Genomic DNA, 12,394 nt, shown 5'->3' on the forward strand with positions numbered 1-12,394 from the left:
GATCTGTCTTGTAGATCATACGACATCCAGACAAATTAGCGTCTGGCCTCCTTGGCCATCTTGGCCTCCTTTTGTCTCTTTTATGTGGTTGGAGGAATGACATGATTACTGCTATACCCAACCCAAGCCTTAACTTTTCCAGGCAGTGTGAAGTTAGTAACTGCAATGATTCAAACAGTTCTTGTGAAATCTGCTTTGGGGATGCTGCCTAGCAAAACAAATTCAGATTAATGTAGTCCAATAGTATGCAACATAGACATGCTACAGACTACGTAAAGCTATATATATACAAATCAGGAAGCGATTAAAGGGGAACACCATATTTTAGCAGAGCTACAACTTATCCACAGAGTGCCCTGATGGAGGAAACTAGCCTTGGCTGTGTTTGCCAGCAAAAGTAAGTATTTTGCCAGTTTTATTTCACTGATTAAACATTAACAGCTCTTAATTAAAGTCAGGATTCCTTGGGAAGTTTTGTTTGGACTTGGTTATTCTCCATTTCTGCTTATTCTCTGACATGAAGTTGTGAAGAATTTTGTAATGAAATGTTTGTTTTATGTGGTATTATTGTATTGCTATTGGAGGACAGTTGCATGATAATGCAGGCTATGAAATTATTCTCTGAATATGAACTATCCTTGGAGCATGGACCTGAACTGCACTATCACTCCTTCAGGCTCTTCCTCCTCCTTTGGTAGCCATGTTCCAAAAGCAGAGGTTCATAAATTCATAGAATGTAGGGATCGAAGGAACCTTGGAAAATCATTGCATCCATTGCCCTGCACCAAGCAGGAAAGACATCTGTGGTCAAGTGAGTCCAGCAAAGTGATCATCCACTCTTGATCTCCAAGGTAGGTGACTGCACCATCTCTTGTGGGAGCTTATTCCACCACCTGAATACCCTGGCTGTGAAGAAGTTTTTCTTAATGTTGAGCCTGAAACGGTCTTCCAGGAGTTTGTGACTATTGCTCCTGGTTTCCCCAAGGGTGCCCTGGTGAACAGTTGTTCACTGAGCCCTTGATGTACGCCCCTGATGTAGCAGTAAGCTGCTACCAAGTCCCCTTTCAGCCTTCTCTTGTTCAGGCTGAACAGCCCAGGTCCCTCAGCCTTACCTTGTATGGCTTGCCGTGCAAGTTTCTGATTATATGGGTGGCCCTTCTCTGGACTCTTTCGAGTTTTCCATGTCCTTGTTGAAGTGTGGTGCCCAGAACTGGATGCAGTACTTCATCTGTGGTCCCACCAGTACCGAGTAGAGTGGAAGAATCACTTCCTTGATTTCACTGGAGATGCATTGATTGATACACGCCAGAGTATTATTTGCTAGGGCTGTACGAAACGTTTATGTTTTGTCTCAGTTCTGGATTTGGCTGTTTCGGAGGACAGTGATTCATTCTGGTGTTTTGGATTACTGTTTTGTTTCAATTTAGCTGAATCTGTTTCAGAGTTTTGATGCTATTTCAGTGCTGATTCAGAGATTCAGATTGGCTGGTGAGAGGCAGGCACAGCTAGGCGGCTGCAGGTTCTCCCGTGGCTCCTCCAGCTATGCCTGCCTCTCCCCAGGCAGGGGTAGCTGTGGGAGAAGACCCCATGGCTGCCCTGCCCAGCCCCATCCCCTGTTTGGCCCTAGCCTTCTGGCACTGAAAAAAAAAAGCCCCTCACTCACTGGCTGCAGCAGCAGTAGCCAGGGCTTCTGACAGCTTGTGAAAGAGCCCCCCATGCAGTGAGGGGCAGTGGGGATTGCCCCCCCCTGCACCTGTGCAGCAGCTGCCCCATGGTGTGGGTGCAGCACTGAGTGCTCTCTGGGACCTCCAGCCACTGAGGCTGAGCAGCGCTGGGCTCCAGAAGACAGGTGGGGCCACCCCAGCTCCCAGACAGTGTGCAGCACCCTGCCAAGCTGTGCTGCTCCCATGTGATGCAACAGTTGCTGCGTGGGTGCCAAGTGGGGGATGATCCCCACTTCCCCCTGCTGTCCCCACTGCCCCATGCTGCATGAGCCCTCAGAGGCCCTGATTGCCACTGCTAGAGCCAGTGAGTGCGAGGCTTTTTTTTTTAATGTGCCAGGAGGCTTGGGCCGGGTGGGGGATGGGGCTGGTCAGGGCAGCCATGGGGGCTTCTCCAGTGGCTCCCCCGACCCAGGGAGAGGCAGGCACAGTCAGAGAAGCTGCGGAGAAGCCCCTATGGATGCTCTGTCTGGCCCCATCCCCCAGGCTACCAGAACTTTAAAAAAAAAGTCCTGGATTTACTGGCTTCAGGAGCAGTGATCAGGGTCTCTGAGGGCTTGTGGCAGAACTTCTCCACGCAGCGTGGGGGAGTGGCTGGCAGCAGGGATGCCCCCCCAACTTGGCACCCATGCAGCAGCTGTTGCATCATGCAGGTGCAGCATGGCTTGGCAGGACACTGCACTGTCTGGAAGTTGGGGCGGCTCCACCTGTCAGCCAGAGCCTGGCACTACTCAGCCCCAGTGGCCCCAGCTCCCAGACAGTGTGCAGCGCCTTGCCAAGCTGTGCTGCATCTGTGCAATGCAACAGCTGCCATGCGGGTGCCAACTGAGGGGGGGGGCAATCCCCACTGCCCCCCACTGCTCTGTGCTGTGTGCAGAGGCTCTGCCTTGAGCCCTCAGAGGCCCTGATCACTGCTGCTGCAGCCGCTGAGTGCAGGCCTTTATATTTACTTATTTATTAGTGCTGGGAGGCTAGGGCCAGGCAGGGGGTGGGGCCAGTTGCATGCAGGAGCTCTGCCTCTACCCCGGTGGGAGGAGCCATGAGAGAAGTCCTCATGGCTGCCCTGCCTGGCCCCACCCCCTGCCCGGTCCATCCTCCCGGCATTTTAAAAGGAAGGCTGCAGGGTTGTGCTGGACTATTTCTGGAGTGTGCCTCCAAAACAATTCTAAAAACATTTGGATGGTTTTATTTTGTTTAAGAGATGTTTCAGAACCTTCCGTTTCATTTCAGATTTGGTGTTTTGGGTGCCAAAACGGGCTGAAACATCTTTGAAATGAAATGGCTGCTGTAATGTTGCACAGACATATTATTTGCCCTGCTGGCTATAGCATTGCACTGCCAGCTTATGTTCATACTGTGGTCTATTATTATCCTGAGGTCCTTTTCATTTGTAGTGCTGGTCAGGTTGGCAGCCACAGAAGCCAGCGATGGTGGTGGCTCTGTCGGGGGGGTGGGGAGGGGCACCAGCCCTGCTGACAGTATTGGTGTCAGCCACTGGGGGGGCACATGCACCCCTGTGCACCCCCTACCAGTCGCCTATGGCTGCACACACCTCTTTCTTCCCTGGCCTTCCCTCCATCCCCCCGCAGCCCTGGCTGACTTCCAGAACCTAGTGCACAGGCATATTTTTTGTCTGTGTGAGGCCCTCTACAGTTTGTTAAACTCATTAAGTGGCCCATCAACTGAAATAGTTGCCCACCCCTGCGCTAGAGTCATTAAGAGGCCAAATTAACAAACAACCCAGAAATAACAACCGTCTTTGGTGGGAGATGAGAAAGTCACTAATTTTAGCTCTGTTGAACACATAGAGTAATATGTTAGTGTTTGCGAAACAGAAATTGTTAAAGGACTAACAGGCTATTTTCAGTCTTTTAAAAGGATATTACAAACAAGAAGAGTATTTATTTTTATAAAATGTGCTTGGAAATGGCATATGGCCTCTAGATGGTTATCATAAAAAATGTATGATTACAGCAGATACCAGTGTGGCCAGGTTCCAGTTATTTAGTGTTTAAAATTGGCTTCCAAAAGTTGCAACTTTAATACTCCTGATAAATACAAATACAAAGGCTGACATTCCTGGTGGAGGCCACGATGGTTTTGCTAGCAGGATTGGAACTACTTTTCTTACAGGCAACTTTGGCAGCCTCACAGGCTTCTGTAAAGAAGAGTGTCTATGACAAAAGAAGAAAGGTGATCAAAGGAAAAGCTAAAGACCAACTACATGAACTAGATCAGTGATTCTCAACCTTTTTAAATTCAGGGCATTGCTCTGTAACATTTTTTAATTTGACAGAGTTCTGGTTGAGAATCACTGCTGTGCTGCCTCAGCTTACCTCATTGGGTCTCACCTGGGTGCTGTTGCCACCATGACCAACTGAACCTGCCCTGGAAAGGGCTGCAGCAATAGTGCATGCTTCTTCCTGCATTATGGTTATCTGAAAAACCTAAAGCAGGCAGGAGAACCCCCTCTTGCCTTTTCTGATCTGTCACCCCCATGCTCCTTCTGGAAAAAGAGGTGCATGGAACAGTACTACCTGTATCACACACCTCCGTTTCCAGGAGACAACATGTGGGGTCAGACAAGGAAGAACTGTAGCAGGACTGGGCACTCCTACTTTCATAGACATCAGGGCTGGAAGGGACCTCGGGAGATCAGAGTCCAGCCCCCTGCCCAAGGGGCAGGAAGTCAGCTGGGGTCATGGGATCCCAGCAAGATAAGCATCCAATTTACTCTTGAAGGTGTTCAGTGTAGGTGCTTGAACCACCTCCGCTGGCAGACTGTTCCAGACCTTGGGGGCTCGGACAGTAAAGAAATCCTTCCTTATGTCCAGCCTGAAACGGTCTTGCAGGAGTTTGTGACCGTTCGACCTCGTCATCCCTTGGGGCGCTCTGGTGAACAAACATACTCTTCTCGTTTATTAGATAACCCTAATGCACGCACTTTTTTTGCTGCGGCTTTTCCTGATCTGGCTGTGCAAGAGACACATGGGGAAGATCCACCTGGTGGTGCTGGTGCTTATGCCATGACACCCTTGAAAGGGTCTCATGGCACCCTGGTTGAGGACCACTGGACTAGGTACTGATGGACCTCAGTCTGCATGATGACTTGGCTCATGACAGCAAGTCATAGCAGAAGACTATTTGATTAAGATTCAGCTGACTTGGAGGCCAGTGATTCAATTTGGAGATATGGATCACTGTTCTGCATTTATTTGGCCGAATCAGCTTTGGAAGATTCAGTGCCGATTCAGAGAGATTTGGAGATTTGGCCATAGAGTATAATGGGGAATCAATGAAATACCTATAACTTTGTCATTTTCTGGATGATTTGGATGAAACTTGCAGGGACGGTAGCCCCTTCTGAATGCATGAAGCCTACCTAGTTTCAAGGAGATAGGCACAGGGGTTTCTAGGAGATTGCTCCTCAAGCTGCTGACAACCAAAACTTGTGACTTGGGCAACACTGTGTGTGTGTTAAGGCACAGGGGGGTGAAAACTGAAGGGATGGTGGCCCCTGCTGAGGTCACAAAGCCTGCCACGTTTCAAGGAGATAGGCACAGGGGGTTCTGGGACCCTGCACCTCAGGCTGCTGACAGGCAACACTCATGACACTGGTGTTTCTGCAAGTGTCTGTTAGGGCACACGGGGGTGAAAACTGCTAGGCCCTGCTGTGGCCATGAAGCCTGCCAGTTTTCAAGGAGATACATGACACGGTACTGTGCCCCAATGAGGCCTCTTCCTCCCCTACAGCCTCATTTCAGTCCACCAATTTAAAAGGCAACAGGTATAAAATAACTTAGTGTGTATAAGCACTAGCACAGTAGCACCAACAGCATCTCAGGCAGCCAAGCTGTGACAGAGACCTTCTTTCCTCTCTCGCAGGAGCTTCTTCTCCAGAGTGCTTGCCTTTACTGTCTGACCCTGTGTGCGTGTGTGAAGGTGTACTATCACTATGTGACTCTGTGTGTGTGTGTTTGTTAAAGTTCACCCTCATTGGTGCTGGTGCCTCTATACAACATGGTAGTGTGCCCCAATGAGGTCTCCTCTTCCCATACAACCTCAGTCTAGTCCAGTCTTTTAGTAGGCCAAGTGTATAGTTAAAGAAATGTATCTTAGCAAGCTTTTGGGTTGAAAAACCCTTTGTCAGGCTAAGGAAGCACCTTCAGTTGGTGTGTCTGCTGGTCCTGGATGGAAGGAATAGTAAGGAAGCCAGAGGCTGGCCTGGCATGCAAAGCAGGCAAGAAAGCTAATCAGTGAAAATGAAAATAAAGGTGTTGGGGGTGAGGGACAGGCTGGAGGAGGAGAGAAGGGAGATGTAGCAGCACAGGTAACACTTTTCACAGCCAGGCCTATGAACTTCACTTCATCAGCATCCTAGGTACAGAAACTCATGGACTCAATATAGATTAGACAGTGGAATTCTGACATACTGCAACCTGCTGGACATCTGATTCCCCAGGTACCTCTGTACATTTATCTGCACTGCTACATCCCTCTTCCCCTCCCACCCCAGCTTGTCCCTCATTCCCTGATACCTCCATTTCCATTTTCACTGACTGGATTTCTTGCCTGCATTGCATGGCAGGCCAGTCTCTGGCTTCTTTACTATTCCTTCCATCCAGGACCAGCAGACACACCAACTGCAGGTGCTTCCTCAGCCTGACAGAATTTTTCAATCCAAAAGCTGGCATCCCAGGCAGCTAAGCTGAGCTCACCTGGAGCCTCACAACTACACTGCAACCAGCAAGCCTCAGGCCTGGGCTTTCCCCAGCCAGGACTGTGTGTGCATGTGGTAGCTGGAGGTTATGGCGCCTCCTATCCACCTTTCACCTGGGGATACTCCATCCTGGCATTTACGGGGCTGCTGTGCCACCAGCAGTCCCACCAGGTCTCTCTGACCCTGGCAGAGTGTAGTTTTACTGGTCATGCCCAGGATTTGGGACTTTTTCCTTCCCCTCAGCCCCAGCCCATACCTCCAAATTCATCCTGGCACAGGAGCTCAGGAGGGACATGTTCTTCCCTTGCTGGCTGGTGATGCAGTGACTGCCCACTCCAGCTCTGAGAGCGGAGCTGTAACACTAACTGGTGTAAAAAAATCAAATGGAAATAGGCACAGATGGAGTGAGGAGGGTGGCACTCAGTTCGTCTTTAGGTGGAGCTTGGGGAACTCCAGCAGCAAGAGGTTCACCTTCAAGAACAGCAGCTGCTCCACCCAACCGGGATCCAAGCAGGTGCAGTGGGGTGTCACAACATCCCCAGCAATGCTGAACACCCTCTCACTTGAAACACTGGTTGGTGGACAGGACAGGTGTTGCCGGGCAATTGTGGCCAGAACCTGCCACATCTGGCTGTGGCTTGCTCAGTAGGCCAAGGGGTCACAGTTCAGCGGCTCCATGTCCTCAGTGAGATAGGTAGCCACTGAAGCCTCAGTGCTACCTGCCTGAGGCTAGGTTTTGGTCCATTTGGACCCCACCATTGAAGCCATACCCTTGGCCCACATTGGCAGTGGCTGGAGTGGAGGATACTGCCTGGTGCTGGTGTTGGTGCCAGTGCCAGTGTCTGTGCTGATGCTGGGAGTGCTGGCATGGGAAAGTGGATCCCACTCTTCCATGTCCCCTTGCCTCTGCCCTTCTGCCTCCCTGACTCTGTTGACTACCACCTGCATCCAGTGATCGAAGGTTTTGGTGCTGCCAGTGCACACGGTCCCCTTCACCCTTGGGTTGCACATGCCCGTCTACATGTGGACCATACTATACCACAAGGGATCCAGTCATCTCCTGATGACCCCCTTCAGCCGCCTCACCAGTGCCTGTAAGTCTGGTGACAATGGCTTGCCCCAGTCAGGAGCATTGTTCCCCTGGAACTTTTCCATTTGGTTCTCAAGTTCCCACACTATGGGGATCACCTGGCTAAGAAGGGCATTGGCAGTGCTGAGGGTCTCAGTGGCTTCAGGGAAGGGCTTGAGCACCACCAGAATTTGGGAGATGGTACCTAACTCAGCTCTGTTAAGGGGACCACTGATCTCAATCTCCCCAAGCAAGGCCATTGCATGGATGGCCTTCTGTAGCTCCACCAGCCTTTCCAGCATCAGGTGTGTTCCACTGAGTCTCCACATCCTGCATGATTTTGTGCTGCCAGATGCTCAGCTCTGCCTGTTTCTCCTGCAGCATCTTGCCCTCCTTGATGCTGTGGTGGAAGTAGCCACCTTCCTGCATTTTGAAGGGCTAGACTGGGTAGGGGAAGAGCTAGAGCTGCAAGTTCCCCCCTCAAAACATAGACTCATCCTCTTCCTGAGTAGCCATGAGGCTTCTCCTGCCAGTGGAAGCAAAGAGGTGGGAGTAGTACTTGACATTCCTGCACCTACACCACCTCCCCTAACTCCAGAAATAGGCGCCAGCAGCAGAATTGCCATCTCCTCCACCTCAATTTCATCTCCCAGCATAAGCCTCCCACTGCCACAGAAGAAGGTGGAGCTGAACCAGGGGATCTGAGCGCCCTAGCTAAAGCAATTCCGGGGACCGAGGAGAAATCTGAGTTTGTGCTTCATGCCCCTCAAAGTTCCCTGAGACCCAGGTCTCCTTCTCTGGAAAGCACCTTGGAGGAGGTTGAGGTTGAGGTTGTGGAGTCTTAGACAAGTGGCTCAGCTGAGTCAGCTCCTCCTGCTGTTGTACCTCAGCTTGCTGAGGAGGGGGATAAGGCAGGATCCCCACCTTCAAACCAGAAGTGGGGGAGTAGTGTAGTGTGGGATCATTCTGAGGTGGCAGATGATCCCAGGTTTGCTATCTGCCAGCACTGCTAAAGGCAGATTAGCCAGAGGACTTGGCACCTGCCTTTCCAACATGCTTCATATTAATCTTTCCTGTGCTGGAAAATGTGTGTGTGTGTCTGACTTCTTCTGTGTTGTGTGTTTTCTTTACTCTGTGCTATGTGTGGATTCTGCTATAATGATTATGATTGATTATTAGTAACTATATATAGTGTCTTCTTCTGTGATGTGATATGAATTAGGAATGTGAATGTGTGACTTCTTCTGTGTTGCATTTTCTTTCCTCTGTGTTTTGTGTGTGCGGGGAAGCATACATTACATACACTCACACACATCATAGAAGAAGTCAGATATTCATAGAAGAAAAGATTATATATAGTTATTAATTAGTAATATTATTAGTTATAGTTACTTGACATACAGACTAAAGACAACACAGAAGAAGTTTCATAGAGATTCAGATTGAGATTAATACACACAACACAGAAGTCAGTGTCCTAGAAGAAGAAGAAAGAGAAGATATATTATTTTAGGTACACAACACAGAACAGTACAGTAAAGAAACACAGCACAGAAGAAGAAGAAGTCACACATTCACATTCCTAATTCATATCACATCACAGAAGAAGACATCATATATAGTTACTAATAATCAATCATAATCATTATAGCAGAGTGCACAGTGATGACTCACACTGTGAGGGAAAGCACTGAACTTTCTTTTTAAAAAGTATTGGAAAAAGAACAAATATAAATTAAAGAACTGAATTGGATAAGTAAAGAAGAAGGATTCTAAGCTAAGCTAAGCTATATCCTATCCAATCCTTTTTAAGAGCAAACAGGAGCAGACAACTGACTAAAAAGTCAAGTCAGTCCAGTACCTTTTACATGCTGTTGCTCACTCAGACAGAACAAGCTCACAAAAGGCACAGGAAGCCTGCAGACAGAGGCTTTTATATTGTTTCTGTGTCCCTCCCCAAGACATTGTGATTGGAAGGGGACTCTGGGAGAGATCACACTCACTGGCCAGCTAGAGATGTCAGTCCTTCCTCCCCTGCTCCCTCTCCCTCTTCTAAGTTCCTGTTTCCCCTGAAACACCACCTCTGAATCTCCAAATCTCCAAATCTTTTCTGAATTGATTCAGAGGCTCCAAATCGATTCAGAAAGTTTTAAGCTTCTAATGATTCAATTCAGATTTGGAGATTCAGCCTCTGAATCAGGCCAAATCTTCTCCAAATCAAATCATGAGCTGAAGCTTCATACAGCCCTACCTCTTTCTCTCTTTTTAACTCCCATACTTACAATCCTTCCTCTTTACTGACTTGGCTTCTATTGGTGATGTTTGCAGAACTTGTCAGATATGTGGCAAGTAGAAGACAGATTGTCCTAGACAGTAGCCTCTTTCTCAAAAGGGATTTCCAGAAGCTTACAGAAGTGTGAAAATGAGTTTTCTAGGAATCCTAGCAAATGGCAGTATCAGGAATGGAATACTTTCTTGCCAATAGTTACAATGTTCTTACTGAAATAACTTGGATGCATTTCCCATTTCTTGGAAGGGTTCCTTCCTGACCTTTTAAAAGATTTGCATATTTTTCTGAATGATATGCACCAGCTGTATCCTTAATTTCTTTTAATATGTTATATATCATATTTGGGGAGGGGGAACCTCACTAAAAACTTAGAAAAATACCATATAGTAATTTACTTTCCTATCATAATTTCCAGAACAATAAGTACATATAAGAAGAATATGTATGGGGTGAACATGGCAAACAAATTATGGATATCAGGCCATATTCCAACTTCAGTTACACTCATACACCCATAACTGAACTGACTCCAGATTGCCATTGTTATTAACTAGAATCATATTTTTATCCTTTAAATCTATCCTCAGTTGCTTTCAAAACTGTTGCAGTGTTCCAGGGGGGTGGGTTTTGCAATAAATGTTAGGAAGCTGGATAACAACCCCGTGTCATGATTATAGTATAGTAAAGCAAAAGCTAGCTAGTGTGGAAAGAAGTTGAAGTTGTCTGAAATCTATCCTGCTTACACTTAAACAGTCTTTTCTATGTCTATTACAGGATATGTTCCTTAATTAATATTTTTATGAAGAGGGACCACATGAGAGATCTCAGAAGATACCTGGTACTCAAATATATCCAGTACTTAGTCTTGCCTTCTTCGAATACTCTCCTCACGCTTTTGGGATTGTTGGGCAGCCTATATACAACACTCATCTTGAAGTCTCCAAATATTTCATACAAATGCACTGTTGTTTTTATTTCAGATCTAGCGAAAGCAGACAGTCTCATTTTTGTCAGCATGGTTTCCAAAGGGATCGTACAGACATTTGATGTTCAAATCCTACCTGCAACTTTTACAACAACCCTGTTGCAGAATTTCCTTACTGCAAACACACACATTAGTTACATGCTACTAAGCTGTGTTGCTTGTGAGGCACTTTTGATAACCCTGTTTCCAGTAGAGTCTCGCCATATAAGAACGGTGAAGCACGCCAGACAGACATCTAATATAATATGGAGTTTAGTAATTGCAGAGTGCATCATATTTCAGATGGAAGGATTCCAAGAAGATGACATTGCCTCTTTTGGCATCAACCGTCAATATATTTGGTTGTTCCAGTTCTCTTACATGGCAGCATCTCTCCTCAGATCACTTACTTCCTTCATAGGGTTGTCTTTAAGGATCATCAATGTATACATTTACTACAAAATATTTTTTAATGCATCTAACACAGGAGCCAGCAAAACTTGACTCGCAGGCCATATCCAGCCCTCAAATGATTCTGTCTAGCGCATGAGCAGGTGTCATGGGTAGTGGCTCTGGCTCCAGCCTCTGCTGGTGCTACAGGGGACACTGAGAGAAAGCAGCCCTGCCTGTCTGCCCAGCTCTATGTGACAGGTCCTGGGCAAGCTGTGCTTGGGCCCCAGCACCCACTTTAGGCTGGTCTGGTGGTGCCCCACCTGCCTGCAGCTCAGAGCTGGTGGGAGCCACCCTGGACACTAGGACCATGTGGTGGGTACTCCATATCTGTGCCTGGAAGTGGTGAGCTTCCCTGGCCTCACCTTGCCCTGTGCAGCACTGCAATCTGGCCAGGCCACTTGCTGCCTCCTGACTATAGCCAGCAAGGCTCCTGTCCCATCTGCCCTAGTGAGGCTTCCCCCAGCACCCTGGGCCTAGGGCTAGGGCTGGGGCTCCTCCTGGGAGAAAGGGGATCCCTGGGCTGCAGGTAGACAAAGGCTTCATGGCCTTTGTGGGGAGCTGGAGTAGGCTGTAGGCGGCTGCTGGGCTTCCTTGGGCTTTGTGGGGGCAAGTGTAGACAGGAAGGGGTGGGGGACAAGTGGGCTTGAGGTGCTGGCTCTTAAGGGGCATGTCAGGGTGCAGGCTGAGGCAGGAGCTCCCTTGTGATGGAGGCAGGGGAAGTGGCAGGGATCTGCTGGGGGTGTCCTCCCTTACCCAAGTGTTCTGCTGGCTGGTTTTGGTTCCGTTGGGAAAGAGACTTTATTTTCAACTGTTTCAACTATTTTCATTGCCTCTATATACTTTGCTCAAAAAACCATAAATCAGGACAAAAATTATTTTTCAAAATAAAATTAAAATATTTTATAGTAGATGCTTGACTATAGATAATAAACAAGTCATATGCTAAAAATCTGTTAAAACGATATCTTCACCATTAATTTTATGTGTGCAACCCTCAACATCTCATCAAATCTCAGTAAGTGGCCCTACAGCCAAAATAATTGCCCACCCCTAATCTAACAGATTTATGGTAAAGACAGAGTAACGCTCCTCCTAGAAAGACCTTTCTTTGTAGCCAATGTTTGAATACATTTCCAACATAATTTTAAAGTGCTGGTTTGAATTTGACACGTAGAAG

At 47.8% G+C, this 12,394-nt stretch overlaps 1 protein-coding gene across 1 annotated transcript; it reads left to right on the forward strand.

The window, feature by feature from the left end:
* The first annotated feature begins 279 nt into the window (after positions 1–279).
* On the forward strand, positions 280–11,876 carry LOC109310905. The gene is made up of 2 exons (XM_019536264.1): positions 280–397; positions 10,575–11,876. Exons 1-2 carry the CDS (start codon positions 360–362, stop codon positions 11,266–11,268), a joined length of 732 nt encoding a protein of 243 aa, XP_019391809.1. The 5' UTR covers positions 280–359; the 3' UTR covers positions 11,269–11,876.
* Positions 11,877–12,394: the final 518 nt, after the last annotated feature.

The sequence above is a fragment of the Crocodylus porosus genome, unplaced genomic scaffold (genome assembly GCF_001723895.1).
Source record: "Crocodylus porosus isolate Cpor-Errol unplaced genomic scaffold, CroPor_comp1, whole genome shotgun sequence".
Lineage (NCBI taxonomy): Eukaryota > Metazoa > Chordata > Crocodylia > Crocodylidae > Crocodylus > Crocodylus porosus.